This window comes from Eleutherodactylus coqui, chromosome 1, assembly GCF_035609145.1.
Source record: "Eleutherodactylus coqui strain aEleCoq1 chromosome 1, aEleCoq1.hap1, whole genome shotgun sequence".
In the NCBI taxonomy this organism is placed as follows: domain Eukaryota; kingdom Metazoa; phylum Chordata; class Amphibia; order Anura; family Eleutherodactylidae; genus Eleutherodactylus; species Eleutherodactylus coqui.
Window position 1 is genome coordinate 413,448,165 of NC_089837.1, and position 24,531 is coordinate 413,472,695.

At 43.5% G+C, this 24,531-nt stretch overlaps 1 protein-coding gene across 10 annotated transcripts in view; it reads right to left on the reverse strand.

Annotated features, from left to right (window-relative positions):
- Positions 1 to 24,531, reverse strand: part of LMO7 (LIM domain 7) — a 141,281-nt gene that overhangs the window by 85,160 nt on the left and 31,590 nt on the right. For 9 of the 10 annotated variants that reach the window (XM_066580985.1, XM_066581011.1, XM_066581014.1 and 6 more), the window contains 3 exons: positions 22,080 to 22,150; positions 20,981 to 21,050; positions 3,494 to 3,600 (listed from right to left, as the gene is read on the reverse strand). In XM_066580985.1, the coding sequence (XP_066437082.1) occupies positions 3,494 to 3,600; positions 20,981 to 21,050; positions 22,080 to 22,150 (248 nt within the window). Of the gene's footprint in view, positions 1 to 3,493; positions 3,601 to 3,767; positions 3,787 to 20,980; positions 21,051 to 22,079; positions 22,151 to 24,531 lie in introns of those variants that run through there. The other variant, XM_066580994.1, reaches the window with a different exon arrangement.

Genomic DNA, 24,531 nt, shown 5'->3' on the forward strand with positions numbered 1-24,531 from the left:
GGTATGGCTGCATGTACATGCGCGTATCACACACACATCCGCCATGTGACTTTTTGGTTCACATCCCCACTGTCAGTAGCAGGGATGCATATGAGACCGCTTACCATACGCAATGTACAGGACTCATGCTGGGTGGTACGCAGAGAAATAGCGCATGCTGCGATCTATTTCTTGTGCTTATCTACGCGCAGTGTTCACACACACAATCGATGGATCAATGAAAGTCCATTTGACTTTCACTGACTCCTTTCACCGCGTATCACACGTTCATGTAACACGCGTAATAAGCGTTGGAAACATGGTTAAGGACATGAGCCCTAAGGACTAATAAATACGATTAAGGGTGCCTACCCACTGGCGATTTTTTTTCCTGCGATGCTAAATTGCGTTTTTTTCTGAAGAGCAATTAGCATAGAATGTGTTCTTGTCCATTTGGGGGTTTTTTTTCGTTTCGTTGCAATTTTTCACATAGGAACTGTCAGTTGCATATGTCTCCTTATTTTTCTCTTAATGCACCCATGATTGTCAATGGAAATTAACGAAAAACGCGTAAAAAACGCTGCGTTTTTCATGCACGAAAATCGGCAACGCCAGTGGGTAGGCGCCCTAAGACTTCAGTGTATTAAAACCAGACCAATTATAATGTGCATGTTCATGAGATGTCTGGATGCACTGCGTACAGTCACCTTTTTACATCCATGTATGATTGTGTGCCAGGTTTTTTTCTTCTTGCATGCAAAAAAAAAACAAAAAAAACCTGCACAATTGTTTTGCAATGGTTGAGAAAAAACACAGCACATATAGAGGTCCATTGATCTAAAATGGTGACTGTCATCTGAGAAGTTGGACCAGAATAGAATATACTGCGATAAAAACACATTAGCGTATATATACACTGTGTGTAAATATGTTCTCTAATATGGCTGTATCTAACAGCCATATTGTTCTATATAGGTAGTGTATTCAACTCTGTCTACTCGTAATACATTGCATTTGGGCGGCATTGCATATGCTATGCCACTATGAGATGGAGCGGGAATTTAAGGAGAAAAAAAAGTCACACTGGGCCAATGGTCTATCCACCTGCAATCAGTTGCAAATATGGACAGTACATGGGCATGAAAAAAAAAAAAACCCGCTCATGTGAATATGCCCTAAACATTACTCTCCCATTTGTTGTGTATGCATTCGTTTGGAATTGGTCCTAGTACACAAAATAGCTGCAATCACATAAATGTGAATCTAAGGCCTCCTGTCCACAGGCGATTTTTCACCACATTTCCCGCGGCGTAATCCGGCCAGGGGAAACGTAGTGAATGCTTTCCATAGACTACTATGGAAAGCGCAGCTCCACTGTCTACGAGTGGAGAATTATAGCGATTCTCCGCTTGCAGGATTTAAATCGCAGCATGCCGCAATTTGCCGTGATTCTCCGCTGTGAGCCTGTCAGATAGGCTTAGCACAGAGAGCCGTCAGCTCTCCCCTGCAGCAGCTCCCCGATGGAGATCTGCCGAGGGATATCGCTATGCCCGTGGACAGGAGGCCTAATGCTTATAGCTATAGGTTAGGGGAGCAGGTTGTTGGGATTAGTAATATGTACTCAACTTGGGTTCAAAAGCTGCAGCTGCTCTGCAGCAAAGGTGCACCACCGATGCAGCCAGAACCATGGAGATTAGTGATAGTTAGTGGTTACACAGTTAAAGGGGTTGTACCAAGAAAGTTATTTCCCAATCTACAAGATATTGGATAACTTTCTGATCAACAGGGATGTGACCACTAGAATCCCCCCCCAATAATAGGGGTCTCTGCATGAATGTAGCAGCAGTCGCCACACATGCGCTGCATTCCATTCATTTAAGTAGGAGTGCGGAGATTGCTGCTTGCATGAAATCTGCAGTCTTCAGCACACTCATTAATTAAGGGACCTTCGGGACACCTGTTCTTGGGATTGGTGGGGATCCAGACGGTCAGACCTCCACCAATCAGAAAGTTATTCCCTATGCTGTGGATAGGGGATAGCTGACAGCCCCTTTAAATGCTAAAATGCAGTTTACTGCACAGCCATTAACAACGAAACTGCTTTAAGCTGCAGTCATTTGAAAACCTGCCGATCTGCACGTTTTTGGCCGCATTACAGCCCCACCCCGACGACAACGTGTAAAGGAAAACCAGTCCACGCTGTGATGTTTTCAGCAGCCTCTAAGTACATGGCCTATTCACAATTGCTATATGTACTGCAGTTAATACTTATAGAACCCGCCAAAACACGCAGTTCTCATGAGAATTGTAATTACAGTATACTATAAAAACAGGTAAGGCAGAAACTTTCTATTTCTAGCCTAGTAAACCTACAGTTACAGCATGAAACACTTTCCCTAGTAATATGGCAGATTACTGTATGTCGCACTTTGCCCTTTTAATATACAGATCTCGGGGTTCTCATAAGCAAGGGATACACATATATGCGTGACTACTTGGCTGCTTAATGGACTCCATATTTAATTTACAGAGCAACCTATAGAGGTCTGTGTGCCAACAAATGACGCCTCCATCGAAAAGACACAGTGAGGTCAGTTCTTGAGAAACTAATTTTAATGCTAACCATATTAGGGTGGTGTCACACCTGCGTTGGGGATTCTGATTTTCTACTCCATTCGGGGAGCAGAAAAGGTGAATCCCCGTAGGCGATCGGCTCAGTCTCTGGATAGAATCAAAGAGCACCGGATGGACCCCATTGACTATAATGGTGTCAGTCCGCTTCCCGCTCGCCCAGCTTTTGGACGGAAGAAAAAGAAAATCTTCCAGTATTTTCAGCTGGATCAGTGCTGGAGGTCCCGACGCAGATGTGACAACAGCCTTCGTAAAATTGAGAAAAGAAAAAAAATTAGATTACAAAAACCTAACTGAAGGGGCAAAAAAATTACTACACAAAAGTAACCAGTGCGACTGTACAAGTACAACATCTACTTCATTTTATGGGGCCTCAACAAATTCTTAGGCCTCCAGCTTATTGATAACGGCTCCGTTTGTTTTTTTTTCCCGAACTGTGTTTGTTCCAGATCGCACATGAGCGTTTTTACGTTCTTATGGATATATTCATTTTTTTTATAAGACACTGCCTAGCTGGAGGCCTATTAGTATGGCACCTACTACCGCAAACTGCCAGGACTCTTCAAGTCCCCTTTTCCTCTACAAGTCAGGCCCGTATGTACATAAAGTGGAAACGTTAGGTCCCAAGTTCTTTACAGTAAAGAACCTATATAGAACAAATCTGCACTGCTGTGCTAAGCAAGCATATATACCCCAAACGTAGTGGAATACAGGTCAGACGAGCTCGCCTGCTTCAGCGACATAACTAAACAAGCAATTAGAGACTGCATTAGGAAAGCGTATTTACTCTTCTACTGTTTACAGCTCCCTCGGTGACAAATGAGGATGGTCACTTGCAGCTTACCGTAAAGACAAAGTGATGAGAAAAGAGAAGGTAACTTACTTGACAGTCACACGATTGGATAAGTCCTGAAGATCCCCAGGGTGAAAAAGTTGTGCTTCTTTCAGTCCAAGTTTCTCACACGCCCGCAAGAAAACATTAATATTATCCTGAAAAGGCAAGTAGAAAAATGATTGCTTAGCGGAGCAGTTACAAATCAAAACTGCTTATCGAAGTCCAAAACTCCAAAGTCCATAGAGGAGCCGCTGCGAGGCTGGAAGATGGATCGTACTAATATTTCATGAGAGCCGTCTCTAATCTGTGTGGCTGAGATTACCTGCTGCACTCCGGAATCACAAAAGTACACTTTGATGTCAGATCTACAAACAAACGCCCTCTTTCTGTCTTTGCACGACAAACCTCACCTCTTGGGACTTTAAAAATAACTGCAGCTAATGACATTGACCCACCCAGAAACCAGTGCCAGAGCCGGCATAGGAGGGTGAAGAGAAGAAAAAGAGGAGGGACATGCCGTCTCTATAGAACGGCTGGGACACGGCACCTGGAATCTAGGTTTGGCCGTCTAACAAGATCTTGACAGAATGTGAATGTACACAGAAGGTAAAAAATGTCACAGCTATGATCTAGTCCTGCAAGAAGAAAACAAAGATACATGAAGGAATCAGACAAGTATTCAGGAGTGGTACATATTACTCATTTGCACCTGTCGGAGGCCACTTCCTTCTGCTAAGGGAAGCCAGTCCTATAAAAAGCTCAACAAGATGCAACAGCTGAAAACGCAAGGACAAGCCGCACAAACCGAAACATCTTAGAGGAAGATCTGGGGAACAGGGATAATGAAGCTATTAGCTACAGAAGTAAATGCAGCTTCACACTGCAATCCCCCGCAGCAACGTGGAAAGGAAAAGTTGAGCCACTTTCCTAGTAGAGAGTGATCTCAATATCCAAGTTTAGATTCAGCCCTGGGCTGCAGTTTCTCTCGGCATTTTGCTACAGCTTGACGACTGCTGCATCCAAAGAATATATATTTTTTTTTTTTTACTAAGATTTCTACAATTTCAAGTAAAAGCAGACCTGCTTTTATTTCCCCCCTGCGGCTGTGGGGCGACTGGGTTTACTGCACTTGAGGTATCAATTAATACGGATAAACTGCTGAGAACACTCAAGTGTTGCCACATCAGAAGTCCAAGCAGATAGTAAATAACATAATATGGACCAGAAATTTGATTTTAGGGGTATGTCGGGGCAATATAGTAACACAAGCATTACATTTAAAAAGAGCTACTCCCGTCTTGGCAAACCTATTGCAATGTGTTTTAAAATTGAACAATGCATTCATGAACAAGATGTTTATTTCTAGAGATGAGCGAACGTACTCGTTTAGGGCGATTTCGCAATAGAGCGTCGCTTTTTTCGAGTAACTGACTACTGGCGGAAAGATTCGGGGGGCGGCGTGGTGGAGCGGGGGGTAGCAGTGGGGAACAGGGGGGAGCTCTCCCCACCACCACTCCCCTCTGCAACCCCCGACTCACCCACGCCGCCCCCCGAATCTTTCCGCCCGAGTAGTCAGTTACTCGAAAAAAGCGACGCTCTATTGTGAAATTGCCCTAAACGAGTACGTTCGCTCATCTCTATTTCCAAAATGCTCCATTCTCCAGATATTGATTCCTCTGGTTGTTTACTACTAGTCGCCAGGGAAACAGACTACCTCTACTATAGAACCAGGCAGCACAATGGTACCTGGTGTCTGGACCGAAAGCTAGGGCGCATGCACCCCAGAAATCCTGGCCACCAGATTTAGGTTAGAAAAAAAATGTGCAAGTGCAGACCTCCTCTGCCATCTCTTCCCCTAGTTAGAGATAGTTTGTTACCATGGCAACAAGGAGTAAACAAGTGGGGGACAGAGCAATCAATCTCTGAAAAACATAGCATTCTAGAAATAATCATCTAATGGAAGAATGCATTGTTTTGGGATTTCAAAACAGTAAAATATGATTTCTAAGAGTATCCATTTAAGGCCTTTTGTAGCCATTGGTTTAAAATATGCAGTGGAAACCCTACACAGCTACATGTAGCATGGTGATTAGGGTACCCCATAAAAAATAAATAAATAAGTTTCTTCGAAGAGTTTCTTGAAAAAGCATATTTAGGGTTGTTATGGTACATGCAGCTTTGTGACATTGTGGCAGTGGTCAGGCCTCAAACATACTGATGGGCATCCTATAATACAAAGGGATTCAAAAAGAATGGTGCAAAAATAAAGCCGATTTATTCATACAACAGCCAGAATGACATGAAAAAAATAGAACAGTTCAAGTTTTTAATGCACCTTGAGATGTTTGATATGGGCACTGTTGATGTCAAGTCAGCAGTCCAGTTGTACCCAGATGCGTCTCGGCATATTCTCTGTTAATTCCACTGCAGTGGTGACGCGTTTCAGGTCCTTTAGTGTCACCAACGGTCCCACACCAAACATCTGTAAGGTGCATTAAAAACTCGAAGAGTCCTATCTTTGCGTGTCATTCTGGCTGTTGTAGATCACTTCATGTATGAATACATCAGCTTTACTTTTTGCATCGCCCTGTACTGGTTCTACAGAGAATAAACATACTTCAGATATTAGACCGCGTGTCCGAGTACAGGGATTTATAGATGTTATACACTGCACCGAGAATATACTGGATTCATAACCGCTACAAAGTAATCTGCAGAGAACCATCAGATATGACAAGCTGCAAATCTAACCGAGATGTCAACCTGACAATGGAGGCGATCCCTAAAATATAAGCAAAACAGTGCCACTGAGCAGCCATCTATCACTACATACAGGTGCAGCGATGAACAGGTCTAACATACTGCAGGGCAGATTACATACACAAAGTGCTGACACCTAGTGAAACCTAAAGGCAAACAACATGAATACTACATGGAAGCAACAACTGGTCCCACCCAGCCCATTTGCTTTACAGGATGTTTAATCTACTCATTTGTCATGCTGTTTTGCCTATGCAAGCAAGCTTACCGGGATCTGGCATATGCGTATAGTACACAAGTCCAGAAGGCCGGCCTGGCAATGTAAACTCACAGACAGAAGTGAAAGTAACCAACTGCTCTGTTACATACAATATCAAGGCCGTGAACACAAGGGAAGTTACAGGTAAATTCTACAGCCAGGACAATAGGAAAGGGTTGATTATGCTGCGCATGAAAGCTGATCATACTGCATGCCCGCTGAATACAGCTTGGCAACTTTTAAAATATACCAAAAAAAAGGCGGGGGGGGGGGGGGGGGGGGGTCATTATCTAGCCAGATTAGGCATACTTCCTGCCAAGCAACGAGTTCTTAAAAGTGGTTGCCAGATGAGTCTTCTTTATAAAACCCACATGCAAACAATAAAGCTCAGAGTTCATACTCATGGCCTCCCACTTGTCCCCCACCAGCGGCTCCAGGCCTTCCTGCGGACGTAATGTTTACAGGCTGCAGCCAATGACAGAGCTCAGCAACGACTCCTGAGCTTTGTCATTGGCTGCAGCGGGCTGCTTACGAGACAGCTCAACATTACGTCAGCAGGGAGACCTTGAGCCACCGAAGGGGGAGGAAAAGAAGGGAAAGGAGGGCATAAGCTCTTCAGTATATTCTGCATGTGGGTTTTATAAAGAAGCTGACCTGAGACAAGCCTTTACTTCTCTCTACGACTAATGACACAAATGTGGCAGTCAGTGCAGAAGGATCACTTGATGCATGTGCACTGCTTTAGTCAAATATTACTGACCACAATTGTGTGGGCACTACAGTAGCAATTATCTTGGATGCCTCTTGGCCTAGGCTAAGCCATGCTAATGTCCCAATGTCTGGGACTAGGTAATGATACATTTACAGAGAAACCACAGAAAATGGGATGAAATCAGGGAGGGGAGAGAAATCACAAGAAGGTCATACTTACTGATATGAAGCTACAAGGGGAAGTAGAACACACAAATTCCCAGCAGCATGCAGAAAAGATAGAAGGTTATAGAGGTAGAAAGGTGCAAAATAGCCACTCACACACACCTACCATACATTGGGTGTGGGGAGCCATCTACCGTGTTTCCCCCAAAATAGGACCCTGTATTCTATTAATTTTTGCCCAAAAAGAGGCACTAGGTCTTATTTTACCTACCTAGCAGGCTTTGTCCAGGTGACTCCCGCTGCAGGTACGGTGCTCCCGCAGTGCTCGGCCGATCATATATCACTTCCTGGTTATGGGATGCATAAATCCCACCTCCAGGAAGCGACTACTAAGCCGATCAATGCAAAGCTGGATGAACAAATGCGATGGCTGTGATTGGTTGAGCAGCGGTTGAAGAACCAACCGCAGTCATCGCTTCCTGGAGATGGGATTTATGAATTCCGTAGCCAGAAAGGGATGTTGTACGAGCTCAGAGGTCTACGGGAACCTCGCCGACTCTGGAGAGCAGTGGTAGGGACTGGTAAAGTGCATAGCTTTTTTTATGTAGTGTAACTAGGGCTTATTTTCAGGGTATGTCTTATATTACAAGCCTCCCGGAAAACCCGAAACATCAGGGTTTCGGGAAACACGGTAGTATTCTACTCTGCACCTCCAACACGGATGTTATAGGAGCCTTATATTGATGGTTAGTAAAGATGGGCGAGCATACTCGCTAAAGGCAATTGCTCAATCGAGCATTGCCCTTAGCGAGTACCTGCCCGCTCGGAGAGCACAGATTCGGCTGCCGGCGGCAAGCGGCAGGAGAGAGCAGGCAGGAACGGAAGGGAGATCTCTCTCTCCCTCTCCCCCCCTGCTCATGGCCACAATTCACCTGTCACCCGTGCCGGCAGCCGACCCTTTTCTTCCAAGCGGGGAGATACTCGCTAAGGACAATGCTCGCTCGAGCAATTGTCCTTAGCGAGTATGCTAGCTCATCTCTAATGGTTAGGTCTCCATATTTAATCAAGGGTGAATACTCGCCACTGTATTTGCTATTTTAGACCCATATCATTACTATTAGAGATGAGCGAACGTACTCTGTTCGGGTGTTTTTGGACTGGAGCACTGCTTTTTCCGAGTAACTGACTACTCGGACGAAAAGATTTGGAGGGCGCCGGAGGGGAGCTCCCCCCTGTTCCCCACTGCTACCCCCCGCTCCACCACTCCGCCCCCCGAATCTTTTCGTCCGAGTTACTCAGAAAAAGCGGTGCTCCAGTCCAAAAACACCCGAGCACGTTCGCTCATCTCTAATTACTATACATTTGTTTAATATGAAAGTTACAGTATATTCCTCATCTCAAACAGTTCTTCATTCCATATAAAATAGGTGGTGTACACAATATTCATATCCATACCCAGATAGCAAATGGAGGGGGTCAAGGAATAATTCGAGGACGTTAAGTACATGGCAAGATCTTAACTAGGGAGCTGGCTAACTAACACATGAGTCACATTAATACATGAGAAGCCTTCACACATTTTCTGGGGAAAAAAAGGCCTTAACAGAATGTCACTTTCAATGACAAATAACTTTGTGATGCATGTGAAGATCCAAGATGAATAAAAGCAGTAAATCAGAAAAGGCAAAAAAGAAAATGCAAACACCTAGAAAAAAAAAAGGATTAAAAATAATAAAATATAATTTTTTTGTTGGAAATAACGGTACAATTCAGGAGGTGAAAAACAACTTTGCTTTTCAGAGAGCAGCATAAATTACATGATACATTTTTTTCTGCAGTTTTAAAAACTGAAGGATATATAATTTTGTTATACCACTTTTTGAGCAACATTGGGTACATTAGCATATTGGGGTACATACGGCTTTTTTGATTACTTTTATTTCAGGAGGCGAAATGAACAAAATACGCATTTTAGCTACAATTCTTAGCCAACTCTCACAAAAGCAATTTTTTCTGTGCAGCGCTAAACACTGTCAGTCACTACCAATGATTTCAATGGGGCTTCACAGACAAGTGTTAAAAACGCAGTGTCTGTTCTATTTTTATGCGTTTCTCCATTTTAAAACTCAATGTTTTGCCCATTGAAATGAATGGATTGTGTTTTTAATTGCACGTTTTCAGGCGCCTGTGTTAGAGTGCTGTGCACGATAAAGAGGGTGTTCAGTTTATTGCACAGGTCATTTTGGATACGATGATACAAATATGTGTTGCGTTTATACAAAAGGGCGCAAAAAGCGATTTTTATTTATTTTTTAAACATTTGTCCTTGTAGGGGGAATCAGAAACGTTATGATAATGTATTGCAGTACTTCTGTACTACATTATCGCTTACAATAACGATCAAAAGCCATGGCAGGCTTGGAAACCATTGTTTGGCATCCGTTTGCCATGGCAACCCAACAGCCATCTGCAATTACACAGTGAAGGGCCAATGACGTCAGAGGGAGCGTGCACTCGCTTTGCGAACTATTTACATGCTGCGATGTACATTGATCATGACATGTAAGAGGTTAACAGCGGGGGACTGGTGTTCTCACCGATACCCGCTGTTGCAGTGGGAGGCCGGCTGTCAGACTCAGCGGACCCCTGCTGCAGGATGGTGTGGGCAGAATTCTGAGCTTGTGCCATCCACAATACGCAAGTTTATGTCTTATGTTAATTACATGCGGCCAAGACGTGAACCTATGTCCTGTGAAGTTAAGGGGGGGGGGGGGAGAAAGTTGGGAGGATGCTATCCTGACCCATCACCTTATTCAAATTTAGAAAGCACAAAGTTCACTTGCAACACCAGCCTATAAAAAAAAAAAAAGGAACTGAATCCTTACACCTAGAAGCAATGCCATATCCAAACTTGATTTGGAAAGTCACCATCAGAAAATATTGAGCAAGTTATCTCTCCTTAAATTTCAGTTTTTCTTTTTGGCCAGTAATATACCATACCCAAAAAAGTTTTTAAAACCGTTCCTTAAAATAGCATTTGGCCAGTTCTTCCACTTAAAATGTATTTCGCCTCCTCCTATCTAATTCTATAGCACTGTCTGGTACACATTCCAATTTCTTTATATTTATTGGTACACTTTTATTATGGCTCTTACTTCTCTAGTAAATCACAGGGGTTCTTCTACCTCAGCTAATTTGTTTGACATATAGTGAAGTGCCTTTAAAATAGCCACTTGGCACTCTTGCTGTTTTATTACACCCTTTTATAGTTCTTTAAACACCCATTTCCTTGAAATTAGTTTGAAAGCTAACACTTTGGTTGCACTACAGAACTGCTTAAAGTCTGTTTTTACTAAATCTAGAATGTTTTGTCGTCCGTTTAACGGCCCAACAAGCTGTTATCAAATTTCAGCTCTTTCATGCAAGTGAACTAGAAATAATGTAATCATCAGATACGAGAAGTTGTAATAATAGATAACGGCGACATATTATTGCCATTTGTGTACTTTAAGCAGCAGGTTATCATAATCTTCAGTTAGCCCAACTGTATGTAGAACAGAACTGGTTTTATTCTTAGTAACATACTATAACAAGGACCAAGCCTTTGGAATTACCAACATACTGCTTCATTTTAAGTATTTTTAGATAAACCATGCTTTTAATTTATTTTGCCAAAAACAATCTGGGATTCCTCAACAAGCACATCTGTATCTGAATGCAAACCATCTTTTTCACACAACCCCTTATTAGACCATGTACTATCATGGCTAACAAGCAAAATCTTCAGCTTTATTTCAAATGTATTCCACTGTCTTAACCACATACCGTATTAAATCGGAGATACAAAGCACCTCGTTTCCCTGGTTACAGACTGACAAAAACTTTGGAAATGTTACTAAAAGTTCCTGGCTACAATTTTGGAAGTCCCTTGGTACTGAAAGTATACCTTTTTGGGACAAATAACTGGTCCCTAGAAGCACCACCAGATCAACTTCACTATCCCGACTTGGTCTTTACAATAACTCGCAGAACATCTCTTATCCCCATTGACTGTGGCACCTGGAAGACATCTTGCATCCACAGTCCGTCCCGAAACCAACCAAATAATAGTTTAAAGGAGTTTTCTGGGCCATTAGGGAAAAATTCATCAGGCTTACATTCATTACATAGTTTTCCAATTTCTCTGTAGCCATCTGACATTTTCCAGACTTTTAGGAAAAGAAAGAAATAGATCTTGTAATAGAGAGAATTATGCAGGCCCCTTGATTTCTAGGACTTTGTCACAGGGAGCATGGAAAGTGGATGCCCTCCCCTGGGTACTGCAGAGGTATCTGTATACACTCCTTTCTCCTTCATCCTCATCTCTAGTTCTCTCAGAGTGTAACTAATAGAACGGTATCTCCAATCTGACCTTCCAGACCTTGGCACCAGGCATTATAGAAGCGGACAAAGGGTTGCAAATTATAGAGTGCTTCCGGGACCTTCTCTCTCAGATACCAAAATTGATGTTGATAGCAGCACCGGTTGATTGCTCTCCTTCCCACTGCCATCATACAATATTTAGTAGCACATATGTCTATATCAATAATCCCATAAAAACAATTACGTATTCTATTACTTACACACACACACGGTTCAATGGGTATTTAGTAGGGGAAAGCCCTCGTTGAGTGGGGCTATCCTTTTCAGGGCAGTTTCCCCGCAGTTGGGGCTTATTTACACGAGCGTATATCGGCCAGCATTTTCATGGCCAGTCGATCTACGCTTCCATCTGAGCAGTTCCTCCCCTCCCTCTTCCTCACCGGCTCATTGCCTCTCTCCTCCACTCCGGCGTTTGCAATGGGAGGGGGCGAAGCTGACCTCAGGCCACTCCCATTGCTGGCTGCGAAGAAGGGGCAGGTGCTTGGCTCTGTCCTTATCCCGCCCACTACCACTGCAAACCACTCGGAGGTGAGGAGAGAGGCAAAGAGCCGGTGAGGGGGAGGGAAGTGGGGGACTGCTCAGATGGAAGCGTATAACGGCCGGCCAATATACGCTTGTGTAAATAAGCCCTTAGGTAGGGATAGGATAGTGTTTTGGTATTTAATAGCACATATAGTATGTGAAATAGAATAAAGCTACAGATCAGGTCCATCAGGTTTGGAATATGTCTAAGTAAAATATGTATATTGCCCCTATTTGGTATTGAATTTAAATTGTTTTTGCAAGGTATGTGCATAGTATATGGGGTTGGGATGACTGGGGGTGTGCAACCCCATCCTTTATGTGTATATATCTAAAGTTCATACTCATTCTTTTACATAAGGAAATCGCATGCATAGCAATTTCTTGGTGAGTACTAGATCAGAATTGTCCCATTCAATTTTGATAATAATCAATATGAAGGAATTGTCGTTTATGCAATTCCCTTAATAAATGGTGTCTTGGTATTTTTGGCTTGTTTAGCAACAACAGATTAAAATGGCATCTCAAGTAGAGATTTAAAAAAAATATTAGCTTTCAACATTGAATAGGTTTACCATTTATATAACTGCAGCTCTTAATATATTTTTACTTTCTGGACTAGAAGGCAAAACTTTTACTAATAAAAATGCTTAAAAGGCTTGGCGGGACAGCTGAGGAATCTAAGATAATGGTTTCTGAATGAAGAACTCCCCAGTATAGATTACTTTCTAGCTGAAACAGTAAGGCCCCCCTATACACGGGGGAGCAGGGGAGAGAACTGACAGTTCTCTGTGGTGAGCCTATCTGACAGACAATCTGGCTCACCGCAGACAATCGCAGCATGCCGCGATTTGAGTCCTGTGAGCACTATTATTCTCCGCTCGTGGACAGGGGGGGGGGGCTACGCTACCTATAGCAACGCTATGAAAAGCATGCACTGCATTACTCGTGGCCGGGTTATCGCTGCAGATAACACAGTGAACAATCGCCCATGGACACGAGCCCTTAATGAGAAAAATTTGGTGAGCCATCTGGAAAGGCCAGAATAACCTAAGGCTCAGCATACTTCCATTGCAATAAATTGGCCCTGTCAGTTTGGCACTTGGCTAAATCTGTGCAACATTTTGCAGATACAATAGAGGAAATTCCATTATGGAATAACCCTATTCTTCCTGCCATGCCTTCGGTACCAGATCCCCAATACTGGGTAGGCTTGGGGGTGGTAACTCTGGATAACATATATGTCTATGACCAATATGTTCATTTCATATACTCAATAATGGGATGAGCTGCAAACACCCCACCTGCAACTATTTAGATATTTTCAACTGCAACACGCTGCCCAATTCCCCGCTACTATGTTCCAAATATCTAAATACCCCATCATAAGAATTTTCAAATCCCAAGGCACTAAAAGACTGACTTCTGCATTATATCCGCACCTGTCGTCGGCCAAAATTAGTTCTACTCCAATAGTTTAAGATAAATAGCAGGCTCTAATCTTAGAAACATCGGAAGATTGGCAGAATATACTCGAGTCCCATGTATGGGTATCCCCAGCAGTAAATAAAAGATTAATACAACTGCATATGTTACGGGATTGCTCATATATGAGGGACTTCTGGAAGGAGGTGATAGCATTTGTATCAGGGCTAGAGATGAGCAAGTATACTCGCTAAGGCACATTACTCAAGCAATTAGTGCCTTAGCCGAGTATCTCCCAGCTCGTCTCTAAAGATTCGGGGGGCCGGCGGGGAGGAACGGAGGGGAGATAACCAACCCCCCCCCCTGCAACTCACCTGTCACCCGCGCCGGCCCCCGAATCTTTAGAGACGAGCGGGGAGACACTCGGCTAAGGCACTACTCGCTCGAGTAATGTGCCTTAGCGAGTATGCTCGCTCATCTCTAATCAGGGCTTTTGCCCTCCCCATACACAATCACTCTGAATCCCAAAGTAGCACTATTTGGCTTAGTAGATGAAGAGCCACAGCCTCATTGCATGCAAATCTTTGTAAAGGAGGTGCTGTTTTTGGCTTCGAAAGCAGTCATTGTGAAATGGATGGCTGACGAGTCTCCATCCGTCTCAGGATGGATAAGTCTGGTCAATACTATACTGCCATATGAAAAGGTTGTCTATCAGCACTGAGGTTGTCCAGCTAAATTTCCAAAAATTGGCGCTCTTTTGGCAGATACCTGTACTACCACACGTTAGCACTAATGCCACTTTATAGCCACAAAAGCAGACGACTACTAATGCAGACTTTTTCATTGTTTATTCATCTGAAGATTGGAAAAGATTCTATTGTTATTGCAGCGGTGTATGAGATACATGCAGATAACGCATGTTGTTCTTGATACTCTAACAAATAAAAACTAGGTAATAGAATTTGTCATAATACCAAAAATAATATATGGAATGTATTAGTGTACCAAATTAAGTGATCAATAAAACAAAGTTATAGGGGGGGGGGAAATCCTTAAAAGGCTATAAATGAACTTTTGTACCAGAAGTATATCCCTTGTAGTAATAATATAATTATTCATTAATATTTATATAGTGCCAACATATTCTGCAGCACTTACAAAAGCAGGGGGAAACAACAAATCCACGGTTACATGTAAGAATTGATGGAGAGAGTAGGGGTGAGGGGCTCCAACGAGCTTACATACTACAGGTAATGGGGTGAGACAGAAGGTAAAGGGCGAGATGGAGAGTGAGATGCGCTATACACAGACAATGGTCAGACCGTAGTGTCCGACTCGGTATGGCTGTGGCTGGCAGGGCCTGCAGTCAGTAGCACAGGGAGCATACAGTGTTCATACTTTCAAAAGAATCTTGGAATTTATTACTATATCAGCAATATACAGTCTCTTAGCAACGCCAAAATAGATACGTGTACCTGTATGGAGTGATGCAATCTCCAGTTCTCAGTTATCCTTATTAGGAAAAAGATATGCCAGGTATGTTACACGGGCAATACACACCCAGTACAGCTATGTTGAAGGTGTTCTGTCTAGCAGCCTTCTTCCACCACTTTCCTATGAACGACTAGACATTTGAAGGTGTGTAGGTAGTGTGTGTGTGTGTGGGGGGGGGGGGGGGGGGGGGGGAGATGGAGGAGTGTTATTTATATGAAAGGGGCTATTTGGGGAGCTTAAAATCGAAAAAGAAAAAACCTTAACTAGCAATATTACTTTCCAGTCATTCATTCTCACGTTCTGCATCCTCCCGTTTCCCCTGTACCGCCTCGTCACCACACTCAACTAGCTGTAGGACAGCTAAGCACATGCTGGAGGGGACCACCAGTATACATTGAATGGTCACTTTATTACAAACACCCAACTAGTAGTGCTGAACCTCCTTTGGTCTTCGAAACTGCAGCGATTTTTTGTGGCATACATTACACTCAATTCTGAAATCCTCCCACAAGAATATCGAAGCCATAGTGTGCCAAGATAGAGGCATCATACCATTACTCCATTTCCTCCAGCCTGAACTGTTGAAACCTGACAGGAAGGGTTCATCGATTCATGCTGCATGTGATAAATAATATTCAGCATGCTGCAAGAGAAATCTGGCTTCATCTGACTAGGCAGTGTTTTTCTACTGCTTTGTGATCCAACTTTGAGTACTTTGTCCCTGGAGTCTTGCATTTGGTTTCTCTCATCATTAACTGCACTCAAACCTTATCTCCCCAATTTTCCTGCTTCCAATACATCGGCACTAAAACAACACTCTGGTTTCCAAACAAAATTCTGTCCCAGGACTGGAGAGGGACAGGCATATATTCTCTGCAGATCTTTTGTCAAGCCCCTCTAATCCGCTGGTTTAAGGCCCCATTTTCAGCCCTCCAAGTTGGCTGCAGCAATTTTCTAACTAATGCAAAGTATGCAAAGCTCTCTAAATGGCCAGTGTTGATCACATGAGCAGCTCTAGCTAATCAGAGAACAAATACTACAAAGGCACTCTGTGATTGGGTCATTTGAAGATCGTGTCCACCATCCTAGCTGGCTGAAAACAGGCCCCTGAACGGGCAGATCAGAGGGATGGCATATTACCCCTAGAGCCATGAGAAAGTTTTGCCCTGAAACCAGAGGGTCACTTTAAGAACGGAACCTTCACTTGCCGCCTAATATATCCCACCCCTTGACAAGAGCCCTTGTTACAATCAATGTCACCTGACAGCAGTTTTAAATGTTATGGCTGATCGGGGTATAGTTTATCTAATGTGCTGCATGTGAACGAGCAAGTTGAAAAAATGTACCAAATTTGAAAGCAAATGTGGGCAACCAAGAGATTGTATTTGTATCTTCCTTAGAAGGTACATGTTGTAAAGCTACAGTACATTTTGGCACAACGGGAAACAAAGGCAGCTTTGGAGTGTCAGTTTTCTGTCCTATTGTGAGAAAGTCACTGATCATCGACTTGGCTTCCAGCAGGAGTCTAAAATAACACTTTGGCCACCTTACAAGATTAGGAGATAAAGTGAACAATCCGAATTTCTTTTTTCTAGATTATGTTTGGTACATCTATTCATGGTTTGAAACGGAAAATTCACAAAAATACTGAAAAAGGCTAATAAACTACCAAAATCAGATATTAAACAGGTTTGTTTTCATTAAACTACCGTACCTTTGGCTATTTAGGTTCCATTTGGTGAATAACTCGGTAGTGTAGCATCTCTGCAGGGACACCAGATGAACAGTTAACATGCTTGTAGCCACAGATCTGATTGCTTCCCAGCCATTAGTACCTCCAGTATGTTATGGTACTGACATTATTACATTCACTTTTGCTCAGGTGTGGCTTTATTACAGGGGTTGGACATGTTTGAACTCCCACGTTACTTGATCCTAAGGTGTTAGCTCTTAGGTGAAACTTATTTTTACAAGTTAGGTTTTCCATACTTGCTGTGTGTTATCCTAGAAGTAAGCAGTGCCACAGAGGTCAGCCCCCCCCCCCCCCCACCCCATTTTCATAGTTAACATGTAATGTGCAAATTTAATGTTTATACGATGAGGAGTCTTGGAACCCAATCTGTTATAGCAAAAGAAACATGATTTTTTTTGTATCAATAACTCCATCAAAAGTTAAAATTACTCCCCTTTCTAACTGACATCAAGGAAAAAAAAAGGAAGGATTTCCAGGTACAGCTCTTATTTTCTATCACTAAGTAGTGGCAGTATTGAGTAAAGGCAAAAACAGGAAATCTCATAGGTTTTAACCCCTTAAAGAGGTTGTCCCGCGGCAGCAAGTGGGTCTATACACTTCTGTATGGCCATATTAATGCACTTTGTAATGTACATTGTGCATTAATTATGAGCCATACAGAAGTTATAAGAAGTATAAGTACATGAGGGGACAACACATGGATCTCTCCCGCGATCTGTTTACACCCAGGACCACGACGGTAACAAGAGGACATCCGCTACGATTAGAGGAAAGTAGGTTTCATCACCAACACAGAAAGGGGTTCTTTACTGTAAGAGCAGTTAGACTGTGGAACGCTCTACCGGAGGAAGTGGTGATGGCAAAATCCACAGAGGAGTTTAAAAGGGGACTTGATGTCTTTCTGGAGAAGGATATTACAGGATATAAATATTAGGTTAAGTGTCAATCCTGGTATATAGGCAGGTAGGAACTATTAGGGGTTGATCCAGGGAACAGTCTGATTGCCATTAGGGAGTCGGGAAGGAATTTTTCCCCCAAAAGGGCTAATTGGCTTCTGGCCTTGGGGTTTTTTGCCTGTCTCTGGATTAACACAGTAGGATAGACAGGCTGGACTAGATGGACAATGTCTTCATTCAGCCTTACATACTATGTTACTATGTTACCTGCTCCGTTGCTAGCGTCCTCGTTTCCATGGAGTCGTCTAATTTTCGGCGTCTAATGGCCAAATTAGATGCGCTTGCGCAGTCCGGGTCTTCTTCTTTTCTCAATGGGGCCGCTCGTGCAGGATGCCGGCTCCGTGTAGCTCCGCCCCGTCACGTGCCGATTCCAGCCAATCAGGAGGCTGGAATCGGCAATGGACCGCACAGAGGCCCTGCGGTCCACCGAGGGAGAAGATCCCGGCGGCCATCTTCAGCAGGTAAGTAAGAAGTCACCGGAGCGCGGGGATTCAGGTAAGCGCTGTGCAGTGTTCTTTTTTAACCCCTGCATCGGGGTTGTCTCGCGCCGAACGGGGGAAGGGTTGAAAGAAAAAAAAACCTGTTTCGGCGCGGGACAACCCCTTTAAGGACACCACCCCTTTTTTCCCCCCATTCTTCATTATCAATTTTTCCTGTTTACTTTCAAAAAATCATGGGTTAAACTGCTCTATTCAATACCAGGGGCAAGAGTGAGGGTAAACGGTCAGATTTCTGGATGGATGTTGTTGGAGAAGGGAACAGGGCAGGGGTGCCCCCTGTCCCTTTTCGTCTTTCCTTGGCAGTTGAGCCCCTGGCTGGTTTGAGAAGGCAGTCACCCGACATAGTTGGATTGCAGTATGGAGAAATTGGGGAATGTGTTTCACTATATGCAGCTGATCTGTTGTATATGAAGGTGTGAATACATCTAGTAGTCTTATGTCCATTTTTGATATATTTGGCAAGATGTCAGGTCTCAAAGGGGTTTTCCATGGAAATACTATTGATGATCTATTATCAGGACAGGTCATCAAAAGTTGATTGGCCAGGCTACCCGCTTGGGCCCCCGATCGATCAGATGAGCAGGCACAAGTTGTCAATGCCGGGACACCACAGCCAACAACCGTGCTCCAAACCATAGAAGAAACCCTTTTATGCACACACACACACAATATTGGGTGTTCATTTAAATGATAGGTCATCAATTGTATTTCCATTTCTTTGTTTGACTGATGGTTTTAACCTGTAAACATGGGACCCAACAGGGTGTAAAAAAGTTACACGATAGTCACTTTGTTTCAGTTCAGTGGAACAAAGTGGTTAGCGAACGAATTCTCGCTCAGTGTGAACAGGCTGTTTATCTTTGAAGGACTGCCTGTTCACAGTGAATGCAGGCAGTTGGCTAGAAGATCTCTCTGATGTACTCAGTCTCCATTCACTAGACTACTATTGCTTCTGTGTGAAAGCACAAAGTCATTGGAACAGCTGTTGGGTGCTTATGTGCCTAACAGTTGTCCCTTGTAAAGCCACTTCTTGCCGAGAAGAAAAATGGAGGCTGTAATAAAATAAAAAATAAAACTGCGCTACCATAGCACAGATGCAGAGCTGGCCTTAGGCTGAATGGTGCCCTGTGCAAAAGTGCCCTTTGAATAGCCCCAGCACTTGTGACAGCACCAATCAGCTTATCGGTAAGGGTCCTGGGTGTCAGAACCCCCACGAATCAGATATCGATGGCTTGTAATGAGAATAGCCCAACAATTTTAAGTTTTGTTATTCCTCTTAAACCATTACTGATGGGTCCATTTTAGGTCTCAGTGACTAACCAATTTCTCTTTTTTTTTTATTTTTGCATTCCTAGAGTCTTAACTTTTTAACTTTTCTTTTTTTTTGATTTTGCAAAAATCAGGACTTGTTTTTTTGTGGGACGAGTTTCAATTTTTAATAGCATTTTTGGGTACACAAAACAGTTTTTTCGCCACAACCACCACAAATTTTGTTTCCTTTTCTTTGCTTTTATTTTTATGACATTCAGCATGCATTATTCTCTGGGTCCGTGCGATTCCAGCGATACCATGTTTAGCGTGCTGCAACAAACTGGCTTACGTGTCAGATACAATTTTCTTTGAATTCCCAAAAGAGTGTGCCCATCAACAATACCCAACATACAAATTCTGGGATTAGGACCAATATTGACAATATTTTTAAAATTATCTATAGCACCCATTTCAAAAGTCCTGCAGTTTTACACAATCCCAGACCATCTGCACAATCCATATAACATGTTGGACAGTCTGAGTTTAGTGCAATACCCGTGTTAAACAACTTTATATGGAGTACGATAAACTCTGCACTAAATAGAGATAGCATTGAAATCATGCAAAACACTGCAGCCCATTTAGCTTCACTAATATGGCCTAAATCGGTTTTTCCCATTTTTGATTTACCTCTTGGAAATTCCTGTAAATAGTAAGAAAGCATCTGTGTATATAAATAAGATATTACACCATTCGTAGCTCCAGAACACCCAAGAAAATTCACCACAGGGTGTTGAATCGTAAGCAGAGATACTAACCGAGCCTAAGCAGCAAACTCATGTCGTAACGGAAGGAGCGGGGAAAGAACTATTGGGAACATCAAAGCTCTAAACTGTTAAAAACATGTTAAATATGTTGGATATAGTCCCTTTTATTCCTCAATTCCCCCCCAAAAATTGTGATGGAATCTGAACTGGAGAATTTTCAAGTGTATAAAGGACTTGTGGCATTAAAACCATTTTTATAAGATTTCAAGTTTTAAAAACTTTGAACTTTTTTCCTCTAAATTTTTAACATGTAGACACCGGACAAATGTTCCCTATTTTTATTGACAATCCATGAATTCAAGGACAGCCGACAAACGTGCTCCAAGCTGTAGAAGAAACCCTATTGTACTCACAATATTGTGTGTTCATGTAAATAAACTTCATTGTTACCTGTAGGTTTTGCCACAACAGCTGTCAGATCACTTTGGTACCGTGGACTTGGCATATGCATCAACCAACATTTCTAGCATTGCAAATCTAGAATACTTACCAAGCCAGCGATGGGTGTGGACAGTCTGTTAATCTTTTTAATAATTCCAGGCTTGATTGTGTTAACGAGGCTAGACAAAATAAAAAACAGAAAAAATGAATACAGTGGGCAGCTTGCCACCAAGCCAATGTGATGCATTCCTGTATTTCTGGAAGAATCTGTAAAGCACAACGAGGATCAACTGAACATGATACAAGGACGGCCATGTTGACATCTGCACTGAAGGCTCAGTACCCACAGCATAGTTCGGGCAGAGCCCATGACAAAATAGCACAGGATACTGTGCTAGTTCATCCAGGAAGAAGCCAAGTGGCACGTCCAGGAAGATGCCAAGGAAGATGCCAAGTAGAATTATACTGGAACCGGACAATGGAATTCTAAACACAAATGTGAAAGTGGCCTCAACTGTTAAAAGGAAACCTGCCCCAATAATGCTGCTCTATGTGACAGTGTCCAAGGACATTAGGAATTACTTTGGTAGAATTTGCACTTTTCATAAAATCAGCGTTTGGACTACCCCACATAGTAAAGGGTACTCATGAGCTGCGACTGCCCGCCCCTACAGATGATAAGCAGAAAGCTGTCACTGTATAAAAGGTAGAAAGCTGTCAATCAGCAGCAGCGGGAGGAGCAGCTCATGAATATCAGTGACTATACAGTGTGCACAGGCAGCATAGAGTATGCTGCATACAGTGAGGCCAGTTTAATCAGAATGGCAGTTAAAGTGCCGCCACTGCACGCCGGGTGTCACTCATTTATGCTGCCTTTTGATAGGATAGCATACAAACGGTAACAGATTCCCTTTCATAAAGCGGTTTTACACAAAAATGACTAGCTTACATGTTCATAATACGAATATCATCTACTGATTTTATATACAATACAATACTACTTTATTGGTAATGCTCAAGGCATCCAACTGCTAGAACATATGAAGGGTGTGCTGGTCCAGGTTAAACTGTCTACATACTTCTTAAAGGCTTGGTGAGATGCCCACTTACATCACTAATTTAATTACCTGTGGTAGGAATTAAGAATACACACCCTGCTCTATTTCTTCTGCAACAATGTAACCAATGTAAAAGCCTTTGATACTTACTCACTCAGCAGCAGCCCATTCTCAAGAGCAGTGCGGAAATCCTGGTCCCCGAAACATTTACCAGTCACTGCCTAAAACAAAAAATAATACACAAGACATGAAAGAAAGCAATATTTATTACACATATTAATATGTAATGAGTAGAAAGCTGCTGGCATATTAACTAGTGGGTGGGGCCAATTATAAGACCAGGTTTATTATTAGACACTTATTGCTCATAGTGTGATGAGGATTCCGATGATTATATAATGCTTATGTATATTGGCTATGTCTTACAATTGGCTGTATTCAGATGCTGCACATTCTAGATATAGACTTGTGGCATACATCATCTTTGTAGAACTTGTTAGATTTCACAGCGTTTGGATCCAAATAGTAGTCAAATGGCTGCTCCCTAAATAAATAGATACACGTCTGCACAATTTTGGGTGGCTTGTAGACAATTATGATATGTATGGATCCCACACACTCAAATTTCAGGAGAGTCTATATACTACTTGACAGGCGGGCACCACGGGAACCAAGAAGAGGGAGAAGATGAAAAACACAGTACCCAGCTCCCCATGACCTGCCCTAACAGCACTAAGTTAGTTTATGGGGCTGTAGGCAGGTGAACAGTTCTCTTAAAGCAACTTCAAATGTGTTTTAATATTGTGAAAACTGTAGACAAGCAGATTCTTCTTTAATGGAAGGTAGAACAGGAGCGGGACCCAGGGACTTCTATGGGAGAGCGTTCTAGGCATGCTCTGAACCGTGTGGGGGGAGTAAATTAGCTGTGACCATCACCCACTGGCAATGGTGGATCCTGTGTTACTGCGGAAAATGAGCACATTAGAATTGAATGCGTTAATTTACATGATCAATTTCTTTAGTCTGACCCATGGTCCAAGTAATGAAAAACAAACAAGCGTTTTATCCACGGATGCAAGGCATTTTTATGCAAAAAAACCACCTAGCATTGCTTCTGTGAAATTTTGATAGTCATGCGCTATAGAGGATCGCCCATTGATTTCAATGAGAAACATCGGATCGCACAGCATGTGAGTTCCATGCGATGTCTTTAAAGGGGTGGTCTCGCGAAACCAAGTGGGGTTATACACTTCCGTATGGCGATATTAATGCACTTTGTAATATACATCGTGCATTAAATATGAGCCATACAGAAGTTATTCACTTACCTGCTCCGTTGCTAGCGTCCTCGTCTCCATGGTTCCGTCTAAATTCGCCGGCAGCTTGCTTTTTTAGACGCGCTTGCGCAGTCCGGTCTTCTCCATTCAGCACGAGCCGCTTCAGTGTGCTCCCCGCTACAGCTCTTCTGCGCATGCGCAGACGAGCTGTCACTGCTCGGGAGCGCGCTGGAGCGGCCATTCTGTACCTTCCTCTGTTAGAGGAAGGTGCAGAAACTAGAGCTGCCCAGCGGAGAAGCCCAGCCCAGCCCAGCAGCCCCGAGAAGCGTCCCAGGTAAGTGATGGGTCGGGGGGGGCTGGCGCCGGGGGAACTAGCGCTGCGCCGGGGGGGGGGGCTGTCGCTGCGCCGGGGGGGCTGCCGCTGTGATGGGGGAACTAGCGCTAGGCCGGGGGGGCTGCCGCTGTGATGGGGGAACTAGCGCTAGGCCGGGGGGGGCTGCCGCTGCGCCGGGGGGGCTGCCGCTGTGATGGGGGAACTAGCGCTAGGCCGGGGGGGCTGTCGCTGCGCCGGGGGGGCTGCCGATGTGATGGGGGGGGGGGGGGGCTAGCGCCGGTTACCTTCTGCCTGGCGGTGGGTGACTGGTCGGCGGCTGCGGGGCGTCCGGTCGGCGGCTGCTTGGCGTCCGGTTGCCATGGAGACACAGCTGGCAGCGTCTCGGGAGCGCGCACATCGGGCTGCAGCGAGCGACGGGGAAAGAGCCGGCGGCCATCTTGGGGAAACTTTTATAAGTTGCTGAAACGCTGGAACGGTAAGTAGAAACCAGCTAGGAAAGTAATTTACAGGGGTAATTAGTAATGTATGTTTAATTAGGGGGACTGGGCAAAAAAAAAAAAAAAATCACTGCTTCCTCGAGACATCTCCTTTAAGGTCTCATTGAAAACAATGGGCGATGTGTTCCAAGGAAAGCGGAAAAAAAAAAAAAAAAATAGCTCATATAGCATTTTTCTTCACCTTGCAGCAGCGCTGTGAGGGAAAGCCGCTCGTGTGGGACTCCATTCAAAAGAAGAGAGTTCATATTTTCGCGAGTTTCGCACTCATGTGAATGTAGCCTTAGGCTTAGAAGTCACTGTGTAGGTGTGAAAAAGTCCATACCCTTCAGTATTTGTTCACATGGCTATGCTGGTGAGAGTGGATGAAAGTAAAGTGAATCTTTCTTAAGGCTGTTCTCACACAGGAGTTTTCAATGAGGCCTTGCAGACATGCATTTGATCGCAGCGCTGTGATTTTTGAGCGCTGTCTGCTTTGTTTTTTGGTGTTTAGCCCA